At 38.0% G+C, this 18,425-nt stretch overlaps 1 protein-coding gene across 32 annotated transcripts in view; it reads left to right on the forward strand.

Moving 5' to 3' along the window:
* Nucleotides 1-18,425, forward strand: part of LOC105488506 (protein tyrosine kinase 2) — a 357,242-nt gene that overhangs the window by 66,000 nt on the left and 272,817 nt on the right. For 16 of the 32 annotated variants that reach the window (XR_011606671.1, XM_071067723.1, XM_071067726.1 and 13 more), the window contains exon 1: nt 10,981-11,298. The exons of 2 other annotated variants lie outside the window; for them this stretch is intronic. Coding sequence is in view for 16 of the 30 variants with exons in the window: in XM_071067723.1 (XP_070923824.1) it covers nt 11,199-11,298 (100 nt within the window). In the remaining 14 variants the exon portion in view is untranslated. Of the gene's footprint in view, nt 1-2,972; nt 3,081-6,057; nt 6,147-10,980; nt 11,299-18,425 lie in introns of those variants that run through there. 14 more of the 32 variants (XM_071067734.1, XM_071067742.1, XM_071067747.1 and 11 more) reach the window with 3 other exon arrangements.

Raw genomic sequence — 18,425 nt, forward strand, 5'->3', positions numbered from 1 at the left:
ATATTTAACATGCATTGAGCAGAAACGTTTCTAGTTTCACAAACCTCTGAGAGTCATGTGATTGAGGAGAATGGGGTCAGTGGGAAAGAGTAGAATGTGGATCTTTGGACAGTGCCAGGACTAGGCTGAGGCATTTGTCTTGACATACTATCTAAAGAGTCACCAAAAACCTCAGTAATTAAGATGAATAATAATTTATTGCAGCTTTTTTTTTTTTTTTTTTTTTTGAGACTGGGTCTCACTCTGTTGCCCAGGCTGGCGTGCAGTGGCCCAATCACAGCTCGTTACAACCTCCACCTTCTGGGCTCAAGCAGTCCTCCCCCTCGGCCTCCCAAGCTGGGACTATAGGTGTGTGCCACCACAACCAGCTATTTTAAATTTTTTTTGTAGAGATGGGGTCTCACTATGTTGCCTAGGCTGGTCTCGAACTCCTGGGCTCAAGTGATCCTCCTGCCTTGGCCTCCCAAAGTGCTGGGATTACAGGCATGAGTCATTGTGCGTAGCCTACAGTATTTTTAACAATCAAAAATTTATGCAAAAAAATCTATAATGAGCAAGATACTTTCAATTTTTTAATTTAAAAAAAAAAACCATGAGGTCTTGTTCTGTCACCTAGGCTGGTGTGTGGTGGCACAATCATGGCTCACTGCAGCCTCAGCCTCCTCCGTCTCAAGCAGTCCTCCCACCTCAGCCTCCTGAACAGCTGGGACTACAGGCAGGCGCCACCACGCCCAGCTAATTGTTTTGTATTTTTTATAGAGATGGGGTTTCATCTTGTTGCCTAGGCTGAAGATACATTTTAAAGTAAGTTTTAAGAAGGTATAGAAGAGTATGTAAAATGCATTATATTGGTGTAATGCAAAAGAAACTGTATCTGCATATGTGTGTTCTTGTATATGCATGGAACACCTCTAGAAGATTACACAAACAATTAGGAACAGTGATTCTATCTAGAGAGAATGTGATGGAAAGAAAATAGGGTGAAGTGGGGGGTGATGTTTATGGTTCATTGCATATCCATTTGAATTTTGTACCATGTATTTAATAATTGTATTTTATTTTCTTTTTTTTTGAGACAGAGTCTCGCGCTGCTGCCCAGGCTGGAGTGCAGTGGCGCGATCTTGGCTCACTGCAACCTTCGCCTTCTGGGTTCAAGCAATTTTTGTGCCTCAGCCTCCTGAGTAGCTGGAGTTACAGGTGTGCGCCACCACACCCTGCTAATTTTTGTGTTTTTAGTAGAGATGGGGCTTTGACCATGTTACTCAGGTTGGTCTTGAACTTCTGGCCTAGATCCGCCACCTCAGCCTCTCAAAGTGCTGGGATTACAGATGTGAGTCACTGCTCCTGGCCTGTATTTTCTTTTTTTCCAGTTAAACTCATAGCAAATATATCATGCAGGTGTATTTTCTGATCAAAAGAATAAATGAACGTAAAAAGCAAATATATTAAAGAAACAATATCCAGTAAAGTCCTTAGTACTTAGAAATGAAATACCTTTCTAAATAATACATGAGTCTAAAATCAAAAGAGAAATTAGAAAATGTTTCAAAATTAGAAAGTTATTTGAAACAATAGTAAAAATATAACATCAGTCTTTATCATGCAGCTTGAAAGAGTACTTAAGAGGGAACTTTATAACTTTAAGTGCTTATATAACTAAAAGGAAAAAATTGTCAATTATCTATGTTTTTGCCTTAAGAAGCTACAAAAACCCAAAATAATGAGAAGTAAAGAGAGATCAGCAAGAGTGTGGTGCAATGGAACATAGGACAGAAGAAAAAGGAGTTTTCAAATATCTATTTCTCTTGAAATCTTTGCAATTTAGGAATGGGAGCTGCCTCTTTTGATACATTTTCATTGTTGTTGTTGTTGTTGTTAATGAATATTTTCCAGGGTCAGTGAAAAATTTTCAGACACACCATTTAAAAATAGTCATTCATTTTGATGTTCCAAGGTTTATTTATTCACTCCCCTTCTATCAAGCATGTAGGCTGTTAACAGTGTTTCAGTATTACAAATAAACCTATTATAAGCCTCAAACTGCCTTCAAACTTAGAGAAGATTTATTGGAGGTTTGTTAGACCAATCTCCCAGAAGTTAGACTTCTGGGTACTCTGATTTGTGTGCTTGTCTTCTGATGGTCTGTGAACTCCTTATGGGATAGGACTCTGTTCCAATTATTTTGGGATCCCTACTGCTTAATTTATTGCCTATGCACAGAAGAGGCAGACAGTAATGATGCACTTACAGTGACATGGAGCCTTTATTATGGGTGCTGTCAAAGCCCTTTATGCTTATAATATTTAATTATCATAATTGTGAAAAATACATACCATTTTAAACTTTAACTGACAAGAAACTAAGCAATAGAGAGAAAGTTAAAAAAAAGTGCCAGGGTCACACATCTAATACTATGTGGCTGAGTCTGAGTTTTAAGATACTTGAAATAAACTGAATGGACCTTTAAATTTAGGGTGATGGAGAAGATGATTTGGGCTTCAGAGTTGCATGTGGCTTTGACATTTTACTTTTACAGTCTAATTGTGTCACAAGTCCTTGTGTATGTGAGCCTCAGTTTTCTTTTTCTTGAAAATGATGATATTAGTAATTACTTCCAAGTTTATTAGGGGAGCACATTTTAAAACACATACATATAAAGCCACCTTATACAGGGCTGGAACAATATTAAGCTCTTAGTCAGTGATTGGTTGTTGTCTCTTTTTCCTGTCTCTCTCACTTTAGACTTGTTCTTAAGCTCTCAAAGCTTTTCTCTTTTATAAAAGTAAACATAATTATATTTGCAGATTTGTTATAAAATATAAATGAGATTTACTCTTTAAAAATGATTTTAACATTTTTAAGTTAAAAAATTGTGATAAAAATGAATTTTAAAAAATTTGAAATTTGACATTTACCAGTTTTTAACTCTACTGTTCCAGTAGTATTAAGTATATTACATTTTTGTGAAACAGATCTCTAGAATTTTTTTCATCTTGAAAATGTGAAACTCTATGCCCATAAAGCAGCTTCTGTCCTTCCAGCCCCATCTCCTGGAAACCACTATTCTACTACCTACTTCCGTAAGTTTGACTGTGTTAGGTATGTTATATAAGTGGAATCATATGTTATTTATTCTTTTGTGACTGGCTTATTTCACTTAACATAATGTCTTCAAGGTTCAGCATGTGTTAGAATTTCTTTCCTTTTTAAGGCTGAATAATATTTCATTGAATTTATATACCACATACTTTTTATTCATTTGTGGACAAACACCTGGGTTACTTCTACCTTTTGGCTATTGTGAATAATGCTACTATGAATATGGGTGTTTGAATGTCTCTTCCAAACCCTGCTTTTAATTCCTTGGATTATACCCAGAAGTGGGATTACCGAATCTTTATGGTGGTTCTAGTTTCAGTATTTTTAGGAGCCTCCATGTTGTTTTCCATAGCAGTTGTACCATTTTACCTTCCCATCAACAATATACAAGGGTTTCGATTTCTTCATATCCTTGTCAAACCTTATTTTCTATTTTTAAAAAATGTAGCAGCTATTATAATGGGTGTTAGGTTGGTTTTAACATTTCTTAATGATACACATTTTTAGATAGAATTAGAAAAGTGACTCCTGAAATCTCTTGGTCAGCTGGAATAGCATCCATTCATACCAGCATGACAAAACCAAAAGCATATGGGAGGGAAATTGACCAAAAAAGCCAACTACTGTGTAGCTCCGTTTGGAAAGAAGAAAAGCTTATTTATGTCTGTTGCTTGGAATATAGATATGGTGAGGGATAGATCCACACTAGATGCTACTGATATATCCACATATAGACACTTTTTTTTTTTCCTTTTTGAGATGGAGTTTTGCTCTTGTTGCCCAGACTGGACAATCTCAGCTCATTGCAACCTCCACCTCCCAGGTTCAAGCGATTCTCCTGCCTCATCCTCCCAAGTAGCTGGGATTACAAGCATGCGCCACCACGCCCGGCTGATTTTTTGTATTTAGTACAGATGGAGTTTCACCATGTTGGGGTGGTGTTGAACTCCTGATCTCAGGTCAACCACCTGCCTCGGCCTCCCGAAGTGCTGGGATTATAGGTGTGAGCCACTGCGCCTGGCCTGATACAGAGTATGGAGTCTGTAGTAATGGTTAGCTTTTTCAGGCTGTCATGAGGGATAAATTTAAAATGTATATTGTTGATTTTTCACTTTTAGCTGAGAAATGCAGGTTGTAGAAGGGATTTACATTTACCACAAGGGGTCCTCCTGACACCATCAGACCCCCAGGCCAGTATTAATATGTCTGTGACTGCAAAGCCCAATTTCTGACGAATAACCCAGAACCTTTACAGCCTTATCCGTGTTTTTCTCTGCTTCAGTTAGCTTGGAAAGTTAACCTAACTTGGAAAGATACAATTGCTTGATACTGTTGCTATTTGTTAAATAAGGTGAGCCGTCAAACTGTGGATAAATTGCATTTATAGGGTAAAAAAAATTGATGGTGATTAAATAAGTTGCATGTGTGTATATGCATTTTCCATAAAATAAAAGTTCTATGTTTCTTTTGGACAATGTTAGTGTTAAGTAACTACTGGATTGCCTTTTGATATTTGCATTATTATGGTCAGTATAAGCAAAAAAAAAAAAAAAAAAAACCCTCTGTTTTATAACATGTATGGATAGATTGAAAATTTTGGTGAGCTTCTTATTCTGTCCTGTGTTATCATGCTTCTACCACTGCATCTGAAAAACGAATGCAACGTCTTCTTACAGATTTCAGGAGCCTTTAAAAGAAAGCAATTACAGCAGTTAACCTCTCAACAGTTTCTAAATCTGGAATTGAGCTTTGATCTCTGTCTGTATGGCAAAACAAAAATAAGAAATTATCATTAATTAGAGTCCGTGAAAATATTGCTTAGATTAATAAGGTCAGGGTTTTGTTGTTTTTGTCTTTTTAGATAATGAAATAGTTTTTATGCCATTAATTTTAGAGGTACTTGAGAATACACATTTTATTGTCTTACCCAATTGACAGAAATATTAAATAAGGTTTTCATGGTAAGAGTTGCATTTTCCCATCTATTTTTTGTATTTCACTGTTGCTTAATTTAGTGGTTATAGTTATTTTCTGGTGATTTTGATACATCTGTCAAGTACCAGCTACATGTCTAGCAGGTAGTGTGATGACTTTTATCTGAATTTGTATTGGGGCAGGATTACTGACACCAGAGGGCTATCACATGAGCCTCACGATTTGGTGAATTAGGATGTTGCATGGGGATAAGAGCAGCTTAATCTATCCCATATTCTTTGCTGTGTTTCTTCTCTTCCTTTCTTTGTCCCGTTGGTCCTCACTGTGATTCATTTGCCCTTTGTAGGCCTGTTTCCAGACTCTTCTCTGGAAACCTTTATAGCATCTGGAGGTAGGTGATACCATAGGTGGTGGTTTAACTGTGTCATCTGACTGGTGTCCAAGTGCCTGATGCATATCCCAGCTCTGCAACTGATCAATTAGTTGTAATATTAGGTATGTTACTTAATTTATCTGTTCCTCAGTTTGTTCATGTGTCATACGTGGATTGTAATATTATCTATGTTGTTGGTTGTTAAAAGTATTAATTGAGAAAATAGGTGGAAAGCACTGCAGCAAATTGGTGAAGTACGTGGACTCTGTAGCTAGACTGCATGAGTTTGATTTCCAGCTTTGCAACTCAAAAGTTCTGTGACATTGTGAATTTAAGTTACCTGGTCTCTCTGTGCTTTGATTTCTTCATTTGTAAAATGGGGATAACAGTATCTACCCCATGGGTAGTTTGTTGTGATAGGTAGGTGAGTCAACATTTTTAAAGTTATTGGAAGAAGGCTTGGTACAGAGTTAGCATTCACTTGGTATCATCATGTTAAAATTCTATTTTCATTATTATTAGCGTTGCTATTATGCTATTTTGTGACTGGCACGTAGTACTCAATAAGTGATAGGTATTGTTGCTCTCCTCATTTTACTGATGAAGAAACTGAAGTTCAGGATGTTGAAATGATTTTCTTTGTCTCACAGGCAGAACTGGGGTTCCTTTGCATCTTCCAGTTACAAATTCAGTGCCTTCTGCAGTTTCCCCAGAGCTCCTCAAGAATAACGGAAGGGAGGTATAGTAATTGTTAAGAAACTTTGCAAAGAAAGTGAATAATGCCAATACTGTCACCTTTTGGAATTTGTTGGTATTTCCTGTTGTTTGTCTTTGGAAGGTGATTAGATTTATTATGACTAATATTTCTTTGGTCTTAACCGAGTCATAATTTTTGTTGATAGACTAAAATTTTTGAAAAATTGTTTTCGTGGTGGAAACAGCAAGACAAAATGACAGGAATGGTAATTAGTAATCTTACTGGAAATGAGCGCAGTATAAGATACCTGACATTCTAAAGTTAGGATATATTGTAATTATCAAGTGCTAATTGGAGGAACCATGTTGTAAAACTGTCGAAGTTATTTAAATCTGTAACTCCCTGATTGATGCAAACATAAAAGAGGTGAAAGATGATATATTTAGAAGTATACATGTATGATATGAATAATAATTTTTTTTTACATTCCTCCTGTCGATTGGCATAAAAGCATTTATCAGTGCTTTACTTTGCCAAGTAGTGCTGCCATGGTGTTTGGTATTCCTTAAGAGAGACAAACTTATGACAATTATATGAGAAATGTGAAAGTTAGGCTGGTATTTTGTGAACTGCTTTTGGTGACATTTACAAGTAGTTCATTTCCTAATAGTTCATTCCTAGGGACCTTCTCATATATGGTCATGGTTTTGTAGGTAAGTCAGATTGGACAAAATTGTACATCATATGAAGGGGTTTAGAGTTCTCTCTTATGCTTACTGATCTTGCGTATAACATTGTTTGCAACCCTGATGATTTTATGTAATCTCACACACTATTTTCATTTGTGCTCTATTAAAATTTGTGGTGAAAGTTTTAATAGGAGTATCAGTACAAAATTACGTGATTTTTTTTTTTTTTATGTGGGGTGGGAAGAGGCAGTCTACGTGATTTTCCTAGACTTTATGTCCGTTTTTCTTTTCTCATATTCTTGAGAAAGCAAAGTTTTCATAATGTTTAGTTCACTTATTCATTCAATAAGTAGGTACCAAGCCTTTGTACTGTACTGAGATCTGGAAGTGAAGCAGTGCCCGGGATGGAGGCACGCCATACTGTCACTGATGTCCGGACATACGTATACCTTCTCTGTGACCATAGCCTTGAAAAGAAAAATTCTCTTTGCCATCTTCTCATTACTTAGAGGTGATAGGCGGGTCGGTGGAATATGGCCTACACATCTTACCATTTTAGTAAGGCCCTGGAGACAATATGTATAGGACAGACAGAATTTCCGTCACGGAGCTTGCATTGTAGTAGGGGAAGCCAGGCAATAAACTGAATGTTTAAGTAAATCATGAGGTGTTTTAGAAAGTTGTAAGTGCTGTGGGAATAAAGTGAAGCAGGGAGAGCAGATGGGCCATGCAGTTTCAGACAGGGTGGTCTGGATAGGCCTCGTTGAGTAGGCGACATTTGAGCATAGATGTGGCAGGGGGAAGGGAGCAAGCCATGTGGATAACGCGGGGGCAAGAGTGTCCCACATAGAGGGACATCAGTGCAGAGTCCCTGACGTGGGCAGGGAGTGGCAAGGAGGTCAGTGTGGTTCGTGCCAAGGAAACTAGTGGATCCTTGGCGATAGAGGGGAGCCATATCACGCACGACCTTGCGGACTGTGCTAAGTATATAGGTGCTGAACCTGGGAAAGTTGGGGAACTGTTGGTGAGTTTTAAGCAAAGGAGTAAAATTGTGTGATTGATGTTTTGGAAGGATCAGTGCACAACTCAGAAGAGTTGTGAATAGAGTGTAGGGCGGTGAGAGCTGGAGCAGAGAGACCAAGTAGGAGGCCTATGGCTATAATCCAGGCAGCCTGGACCGGGGTAAGGCCAGGAGATGTGGTGAGAAATACATGTATTCTGATTATATCTAGAAGGTAAAGACAAGAGTTTACCTTTCAAGTAGGATTTACCAGAATTGCTGTAAAATATGCCAGTACTAAAAGAGTTTCATGTAAAGGTCACGCAACTTTTAAATAAGTGGTTGGCTTTTATATTAGTATGTAGAATTCATAAATAAGGGAATATAGAGGACTGCTTACCCTTTTTCACTTACATTGCCATTATCTGTAGTCTGTTTCTGTTCAAGATGTCACTGGATTAGGAATTTAAAAGCATAATTTGTCAGGAAGAAAATAATAAACACTGTATCACCAAAGTAGCCAGTACTTGCCTCATTTTGCAGCTCTTTGACCTTGGGCAAGTTGCTTGGCCTCTCTGAACTTCATTTTTGTCTTCTGTGAAAACAGGGAAGTAGCTGCTTCACTGAGATTGTGTTATGGATTAAATGCAGTTTTTTATATATAACTATAGTTGCTCGATAAAAGGTATAGGTTATTGCTAGCAGTATCACCTGTATCCTCTTCAGTTCTTCTCTGTGGCATGAGTTGGTTCCTAACATTTCCATAGCTGCTGTTTCAATCTGGTCTTTACTTAGTCTCCTTGGTCTCTGACCTGGGTAATTTATGCTCTTTCATATCTTAACATCTTCCCATACTCTCAAGATCTTGCACATTAGGAGATGATATTTGGATATTGAAATAAATTATGAAGTAGTTGCAGGGATAGGAGAGAAAACCCCCATCTACTGGTCACTTTAAAGTCACAGAAACCAGGTTCATCCCTCTCCCTCATTCTCTATATTCACTTTTCTTGTTTGTCCTCTTGTCCTGTCTGTCACTGCAACTGCATTAGCTCCAGTCACCACCACCCTGTGCTTATATGACTCTCTCTCCTGCTCAGCTGGTCCTGTGGCAGCTCATCAGTCTGACTAAAAAATCCTTTCTACGGTGGGATGGTGTGCTGTGGTATGAAGACCCTGGCATCTTAGATGAGCGAGTGGGCTTGGTAGATTATTGAAATAAATTATGAAGTAGTTACAGTGGTAGGAGAAAAAGTGCCCATCTACTGATCACTTTAAAGTCACAGAAACCAGGTTTATCCCTCTCCCTCATTCTCTCCATCACTTGTTCTCTTGTCCTCTCTGTCACTGCGACTGTATTAGCTCCAGTCACTACCACCCTGTGCTTATACCACTCTCTCTCCTGCTCACCTGGTCCTATGGCAGGTGTTCAGTCTGACTAAAAAATCCTTCCTGTGGTGGGGTGGTGTGCTGTGGTGTGAAGACCCTGGCATCGTAGATGAGCGAGTGGGCTTGCTAACTCCTGTGCCTCTTCCTAGTCTATGACCCTGTCTTTAGTCTTAGTGCTCTCATTTTTAAAAGAATTTTAATACCACATTTGCTTAAAAGATGGGAAAATTACATGTAATCAGTACTTTGTGTGTAGAATATAATTGTAGGTTGCTAATGAAGGTAGCTTTTATTTTGTAACTTTTGACAGCCATAAGTTGCAAGGTGGACTCAGTGTGCTTGGATTATTTGTACAGTCTGTTAGTCGATGGCTCAGATTAAATTCCAGTCTGTTCTCACGGGAGTGGGTCAGATATGCTTGCTGGTGAATGTGCTCTTATCCTTCCCATCATGGCAGTGGTCCTTTACAGTCTTGGTCTCTTAGTAATGGTGGAGGCTGGGGATTGTTTTTCATGTATTCTAGTTTATCTAGTTGCTTATTTCCTCTGTTCTTTTTCTAGCTTGCTTGCGTTTTTCTGGAGCCTCTTTCTTCCCAGTGTTCCCTGGGGTCATAGTTCATGCTGGTGAATGATGTGTTTTCAGTGGAGCATAGAAGAGGTCACTTGAACTCTGGCTACTATTAGGAGCCTGGAAGTAAACCTAGAGACAAAGCCATCATCAAAAGTAGCATGTTAGAAATGAAACAACTGTCCTGGGGCATCACTGGACACAAATAAGCCTCTTGTTCTCCTCAGGCTTTGTTAAGCTATTCTTTTCAGAAGTTAGTGACTTCATAAACAAAGCCTTGGTCATTTTCACTGTTCAGTAAAATACTTGATTTTTGATTGGTTTATACAAGTGTACTACTAACAAAATTACCCACATTTGGGAAAGCTAGAACTGTAGAGTCTCAGTGTGTCTTATGTATGTTCAGAGAACAAAGGCACCAGGAGCCTAGTTACTAATTATCTTACTGCTAAAGTGGAATGTGTTTAGATAGCTAAGTTTTTGAGATCATCTTGACTATCTCACAGTTTGAATGGAAAAACTAAGTAGCTCTGCATTTTAAAAAGTTGCTAGTACAGATTGTAAGGTTGTTTTTCTGTCTGTCTTCTTTAGTATGAGTTTATTACTCGCTTATGTTTTGAAACTAAGGAAGGAAATCATGCCTCTTGGATCCCTCAATATTCCCTAAGCTAATTTTAAAGAATGTGGCTACCTCAAATTCTTGATTTTCTGTTTTCGAGAGAGTTTTAAAAATTTATACACTTACTATGAGCGTACCAACCAGGAAAAATATTTTACCACGAAAATATTTGGGTACCTATGGACATAGAGACATAGATAGATCAGGATTTTTTTTCCACAAAGGATTTTTATTTCATCAAAGTAATTATTTTAACTCTAAGGTCATAAAGAATTAGGTTAGTAAAATGACAAAGGCATGACTTTGAAAACAAAAATGGTTTGAGAAGCCACCTACAGACATGATCTGGGTCAGACTTGATTTGCAGCTTACTCGATTTTAGAATCGGTTGTCAGTTTTGTAAACAGAAGACTGCTGGATGAATTGAATAGAAGGGTGAGATTAGCATATTAATAAGTTACTGGCTACTGGCCTTCTTTTTCTCCTCCCTCTTTTCCCTCCCTCTTTCTCCTTCCCTGAATGAATCTAGGAATACAGACCCGTGGGGTCACATTACTAGCTGGTTTCATTCTGTTCAGTAGCTTAATCTAGCCAGGATGGTCTGTGTTTCAGATTGCGGAAGCATGAGAAGATTCTGTAACTGAGAGGCATTCTTCAAGCTGCTGGAAAATATTACAGAAGGAACACCTTCCAAATTTTGCTTCAAGCTCTGAAAAAAGGAGCACACAGGGGAACCTTAGTCTTGCTTGTGGATCGAAGCAAATACTATCACAGCGAGGAACTGGGACTTTGTGTGCGGACTCCTGGCTTGATCTTATAGGATTGGGTGTATGTTGTTGGAACTGGCAGGCCAAGAGGCCCTGAAACCAGCAGGTGCCATCTATATGGAGAAAAGCGGCTGTAGTCCATTTCCAGTGTGTTGGGCTAAAGGTATAAATAACTTAAAAATACGTTCAGTTTTGTTAAAATTCATGCTTTTGCACCGAAAAGGTAGATAAATGTTTTTCAGAATTTATTTCAATATATTTACGGTTAAAACTTTGAGGAAAAATGGAAATTGATTTGGTATGGGTTTACAGCTATTACATGAAACCAATTAGATAGCTTTTCATATAGTAAATGAAAATATTTTTTATGGAAACGAATTTTAAGTGCATTAAGCTATCTTTTAATGTTCTGTCCCATGTCTCTTAATAGTTTTATTTTTTCTTTTAATTTAAGACATCTGTATGTATTCTGTAATCTGGAAGTTTTTAAGGAAAAAAGGAATTTTAACTTAAACAGGGTTGTAGGAAAAAAGAGTAACATGTATTTTTTACTTTAAAAATTAGTTTTCTTTACTCACTGTAAAGATTGTATATTCAGTTTGAAACTCCATATTATTGTAAGGTGGGCTTAGGAATACCATGCATAAACAGTTTTCTTTCTTAATGTTTTTAGGGTTTTTATTCACATAAAAATGTAAATATAAAATACAGCATTTTCATTGTAACATTCAAGACAGTATTTGGGAAACATATTGAGAAGTTAATGCTATGTAATTTGTGCTTGACTACAAGCAGATCAGCTGTTTTGCTTACAGTAGTAGAGAATGTATAAGTTAGGAAATAAAGTTCTTAATGAAGAATATAATAAAAATATTTTTTATTATTATTTCAAATATATTTAAATATAATGTGACTCCACTTAGGAAAAATTTTTAAAAGGAGGAAGCTGCACTGTTGTAAAAGGTTGCGGTTTTATAAGTAGAGGTATAAACTGATTCATTTTAGTTTTTGGGGTAAAAATTTTGGTACCACTGGGATATTGGTGTGTTAGCACCAAATTACAGTTTCACCATTAAAATGGTTTTTATTTAGTTGTTACTGTCATCTATTGATTCTTTCCTAGGCTTTTAAACATTTACAAAACATGCGATATAAGAACTATTTTAGTATTCACTTTGTTCACTTGTTTGTGTAATTAGATACTCAGAGTAAATATTTTGCTGAGTTAAATTCACACTCTTGGATTTTAAAGAGTTTTGGGAATGGGAACTTTTTAAAATTTTAGTTTCTCAGCATCAGAAATGTATAGCATAAGTGAGTGTGACCAATAGTGTTCATAGCCAAAGAATTCTATACTTGTTGAAAATTTTGATCTTTTCCTGGATTTGCTGGAGTTCGTTTGCATATTGCCACCTCCATTGTATGATAACATTGTGTTAGCACTGATGATTAACAATAAGGCTCTGATTTCCTTCTTGGATTCAAGATCTACACATCCAGTACCAGTGGGATATTAAATTATCAGCTACTGGATTTCTTTTTATTCAGTGTGACTTTAAAACTGTGAACTTTGGAAGAAAAGAGATTATAGTGTTTTTACTCACCCCAAAGCGATTGATGGAAACAACTTATTTTTCAATTAAGTTTGCTGGCTGTTAGAACAAATGAATAAAACTATTTTTAACTGAAATATGCATTATGATAGAGGTTAGGGTTGGGTAAGAGAGAACAGAGCTCACACATATAAAAGATGGGAAAAGGTAGGGATCGTGTCAGGGGTCAGAATCAGTTTCCTGTGTAGGGCCGCAGCAAGCCATCTCCTCATGGTTTTGCTTTTGAGTTGTTCAGAGGAGGTTCTGACAAAACCTAGGAGCTGTTGTCCTGTCCCTTCTTGGTGCTGCAGACACTGCTTCCATTGTGATTGCCCAGTGTGTAACTATCTTAGTAAACTTCCTCTCTCTCCCCTCATGTTACTCTTGTACCAGGACAGGAAGGCAGGAAACCTTGTTTTTATGCTGGTTAACTTTGTGTGATAAGGACAAAGATGTTGGTATATAGGAATTGGCTGAATTGGTTATATTCAAGTATAAAAGCTACAACTTGTAGATAAAGACACAGTAAAAAGCTCAAATCCAAATAATACACAAATCTCTATCTGCAGTTAGACATTCTAAACCACACGTTTGATTTTATCAGTCACATTAACCTCAAAAAGCACAGCAGTGTCCCAATTTAAGAAGACACATAAAATACCAGGACAAGCTAAAAATAATAGAGCAGACTATATTTGTATCCCTTGAACTGAAACCTTTAAGGTATCCTTAAAGCATTCTGGGGCGTTTGAACCAAGCTCATTGTGCAGTTGAATTTGGTGTAAAGAATCCACCTTAGGTCCCATCCAAGGAAGATTATATTTTAAAGTATTAAAAAGGACTTTGTTTTAACATGGGTTCAACTACATCATGATTTTCTAGGTTTAAAGACAGTTTTGATTCAGAATATTGAATTAAATGTAAATGTTCACAGTGTTATTTTAGGTTGCAAGACTATCAAGTGCAGAAAGTCCTGTTTGGGGAGTTATTTGATTATATCAGTTTTTACATTATTTATTTCATGTTTTTGAAAGGCTGGGAAGGACTAAAGAGTTTCAGAGATTTGGTTGTTAAATCCTGATCTGATCTCTTGATTTCTCCAGGTTTGGGCCTTTGTCCTGTTGCTCATTAATAGCACAATTATTTTATCTTTTCAGTGCCTCAGACACCCCAAACTCTTCCTCTCAGGCCTTTATACCTTCTGTTGCATTTTCCTAGAGCCATCATCTCTGCATTCTCTGACTAGCCAGCTCCTACTTAACCTTTTAGGTCTCAGCTTAAATGAGCTCCATGAGGAAGTAAGTGTCTTCATCTTTTACTCACTGCCATATGCTTGGCACATACTAGGTGTTTGTGAAATATTTGTTGAATGAATCAATGACTAGTGTGCAAAGAAAAATACCTCAGAGTAGAATGCATGGTACTGACATTAAAATGCAAAAATTACCGTGGGAATCTCACTCCGGTGCTCTCATTCCTCTCGGTCTAAACCAAGTTTTCTCTAATGTTCCCTCCTATATCCTTTTCTTCTGGTATTGTATAACACTTACTGTGATTTGTCGTTATATACTTTTTTGGATTTCTGTCTTCTATTAGACATAAACTTCACAGAGATAGTGTCAGTTTTTTTTCTTCTTGACAAATAGTTGACATAAACGATTATTACTTTAATGAATGAATAAATTCTATATAGGGTTAGATTTGATTTTAAAAGGCTCTTTCAGAGCTAAAATCTTGTGATTAATACAGTGTTTTGTAGGTAAATCTAGTTTTAGGATCATTGAACTGTCAGAAATAAATATTCCATGTCAAACTTTTGGCCATTCTAATTTCGTTGAGTTTGTGTTCTCTTTTTTCTCTTAGAGTAAAAGTGTATACCCCGGGTTTAAACATAGCACTCTGCCCATAGTGGGTGGCTAATGATGCTTTGGTCTTGAGCTGTTGTTAATTCCTATAGATTTATTTTAATATCTCACTGAATTTTTTGCAGTTTCTTTCCCTCTTCTCTTCTCTTCTCTTTTTTCTTTTCTTTTCTTTCTTTTCTTTCATGGCAGAGTCTTGCTCTGTCGCCCAGGCTGGTTCAAGCAATTCTCCTGCCTCAGCCTCCCAAGTAGCTGGGATTACAAACGTACACCACCACACCTGGCTAATTGTTGTATTTTCAGTAGAGACGGGGTTTCACCATGTTGGCCAGGCTGGTCTCAAACTCCTGACCTCAAGTGATCCACCCGCCTTGGCCTCCCAAAGTACTAGGATTATAGGTGTGAGCCACCATGCCTGGCCAATTTTACAGTTTCTTTCTGCTTTACCTCAAATCATGGCATTTTAAAAGAGAGCTGTGTTTCTTAATAGCTAAAACTTATTCAGAAATACTACATGCCATGCTGTGTTCTGAGCATTAAACATGCACAAAAAACATACATGTTGTCCCATTCTCACAAATGTTTGTAAGCTGTCTGAGATGGGAAATATCATTATCCCCATTTTACAGATGAGATAATTGAGGTACTGATAGATTAAATAACTTGACAATTGTTGCTCAGCTAATATAAAAGGCAGAGCAAGATTCTGAACAGTGGGAATCTAACTGTAGTGCCTGTATTCTTAATCACTATGCCATACACACCCAAATAGAAAAATGGTAGGATCATAATGGAATTGTCTATTTCATGTAATTTTGGCATTTTGATATATGTACTGTGTCATCTACTCTCAGATGTTTTCGTTCATTCATTCATTCATTCATTCATTCGTTCATTCCACAGATATTTAATGAGCACCAAGTATGTGCCAAGCCCAGTGTACTTGGCATATGCCAGTGAGTCAGAGATACCTACTCCTTCATGTAGTTATTCTTCCAAGTGAGGGGAAACAGTGAATGACAAAAATAATAAATAAATAAATTGGTTAGTGTGATAGAAGGTGTTAAATGTTACGGTGAAGGTGAGGTCAGATGACAGTCTTATTATATAGAATATCTAGGTGTAGACTGCACTGAAAACGTGCATTTTATTGAAGACTTGCAGGAAATATGGGAGTTAGCCAAGTGGATACTTGGGAAAAGAAAGTTCCAAGTCGATTGCATGGGTAGAGCAAAGGCTCTTGCTGGGGAGAATGGCATTGTGGCCAGAACAGAGTGGATACGGGGTTATGGCTATCTCTCCAATTCTTCGTGCCTACGAGGTGGTGGTTTAACCAGAGACACAGGCATGGGTTAAAAGTGAGGCCTGCTAGAAACAAGCCACAGTTTGCCCATCTATTCTAATCCACATTCCTTAAAAATAGCTCCATGAGAGGAGTGAATTGGCCTTTAAATATCCTCCTGTGGGAAACACATGCCTCATTCTGGTTCTCTCAACAGATGTCTTAACAGAAAGACTGGTGAACTCTCCCTTTTCATTTCTATTTTGAATATTCGTAACATCAACTCATCCACAAACATAAGGCAGTGGGTATTAAACTTTATCTCATATTCTTTTCTGGTCCTCATTATTAGTATTTGGGGAAGAGACTGCTGGTTTTGCCCAGTTTTTTCCTCTTTGTATATAATTTTAGAGCTGTCAGTGGATAGGTTTCTTTTTTGTGTTTTGAGACCAAGTTTTGCTCTTGTCACCAGGCTGGAGTGCAGTGGCGTGATCTCGACTCCCTGCAACCTCCGCCTCCCAGATTCAAGTGATTCTCCTGACTCAGCCTCCTGAGTAGCTGGGATTACAGGCATCCACCACCACACCCTGCAAACTTTTTTTGTTTTTTGTTTTGGTAGAGATGGGTTTTATCATGTTGGCTAGGCTCGTCTCGACCTCCTGACCTCAGGTGATCTGCCTGCCTTGGCCTCCCAAAGTGCTGGGATTACAGACATGAGCCACTGTGCCCAGCCTGGATGTGGGGTTTTTACTCAAATATGACCCTCTATGTGAAGGAGAATAACAACATGTCCCATATTATGCTTATTGACCCGGTGTTCCTTGTGTTTAGCATTCCCACTCCCAACCTTCTGAGTGTCCTGGTTTGGGCAGTAAGTTATATGGGAACCCTAAAGTGTGTCCTCCTTTGATCACCCTATATGTATGTATGTACCTATGTGTGTATGTGGCATGGTCTCGCTCTGTCATCCGGGCTGGTCTCAAATTCCTAGGCTCAAGCAATCCTCCCACCTCGGCCTCACAAAATCTGGGATTACAGGTGCGTGCCACCACACCCAGCCCGATCCACTATTTAAAATGGACTCATCCTCCTGCCGTCACTGTACCCCATCCCTGGTTCTCTGTCTTGTCTTTCTATTTGCTCTTAACCACTATCTAACATACCTAATGGTTTATTTATTTACTTCTTTGGTTTAGCTGCTGTCCGTTAGTGAAATGTGCACCCTATGAGACAAGGGAAGCCTTTCTGTCCTCCTCATTGCTGTTTTTCCACTGCCTAAGACATAGTAGACTTTTTTTTTTTTTTTGGAGACGGAGTTTTGCTCTTGTTGCCCAGGCTGGAGTGCAGTGGCGCGATTTCGGCTCAATGCAACCTCCGCCTCCTGGGTTCAAGCAATTCTCCTGCCTCAGCCTCCCGAGTAGCTGGAATTACAGGCTTTCATCACCATGCCCGGCTAATTTTGTATTTTTAGTAGAGATAAGGTTTCTCCATGTTGGTCAGGCTGGTCTCAAACTCCCAACCTCAGGTGATCCACCCACCTTGGCCTCTCAAAGTGCTGGAATTATAGATGTGAGCCACCGCGCCTGGCTGGTAGACTCTTATTTTAAATGGATGAATGAATTAAATCTTGTCTTCTGGGAGCAACAGAGGTTTCAGTCATTAGAAGCAAATGAGAGAGTGATGGAGATTTTTGTGGAAATTAAAAAACACTTGTTCTACAAAGAAGGGAACAACAGACACTGGGATTTACTTGAGGGCAGAGGGAGGAAGGAGAGAAGCAAAAAATAAATAAATAACTCTTGGGTACTAGTCTTAATACCTGGATGGTGAAATAATCTGTACAACAAACCCTCATGATAGAAGTTTACCTTTATAACAAACCTTCACGTGTACCCCGAACCTAAAATAAAACATTTTTAAAAAAAACACCCAAAACTTGGTCTTTCTAGTGCTTTAAGGGTTAGTGACTCTGATTTTTGTAAAGGGTTGACAAATCTTTGATTTCAGATTAATCTATAATTGTTTAAACCACAAGGAATTTATTGTAAATCCAATGGTTTTCTGTGTGTTTTTTTTTTTTTAACAGTGTTCAGTTAGAGAAAAATCTAACTTTAAAACAGTTATCCCTGATTATTTTAATTTTGCATTTGAACATTATTTGTATACATTTTTATAATGTCACTGATTCGTAGCTTACGTAATTTTAGAATTGGATTTAGGTGTATATTAACTTCTTTACCTAAAAAAGTAAAATACATTTATTTTCTTTTTGTTTTTTTTTTTTTTTTTTTTTTGAGATGGAGTCTTGTTCGACGCCCAGGCTGAAGTGCAGTGGCGTGATCTCGGCTCACTGCAAGCTCCGCCTCCCAGGTTCACGCCATTCTCCTGTCTCAGTCTCCTGAGTAGCTGGGACTACAGGCGCCCGCCACCTCGCCCGGCTAATTTTTTGTATTTTTAGCAGAGATGGGGTTTCACCGTGTTAGCCAGGATGGTCTTGATCTCCTGACCTCATGATCCACCCGCCTTGGCTTCCCAAAATGCTGGGATAACAGGC

Source organism: Macaca nemestrina, chromosome 8 (assembly GCF_043159975.1).
Source record: "Macaca nemestrina isolate mMacNem1 chromosome 8, mMacNem.hap1, whole genome shotgun sequence".
Lineage (NCBI taxonomy): Eukaryota > Metazoa > Chordata > Mammalia > Primates > Cercopithecidae > Macaca > Macaca nemestrina.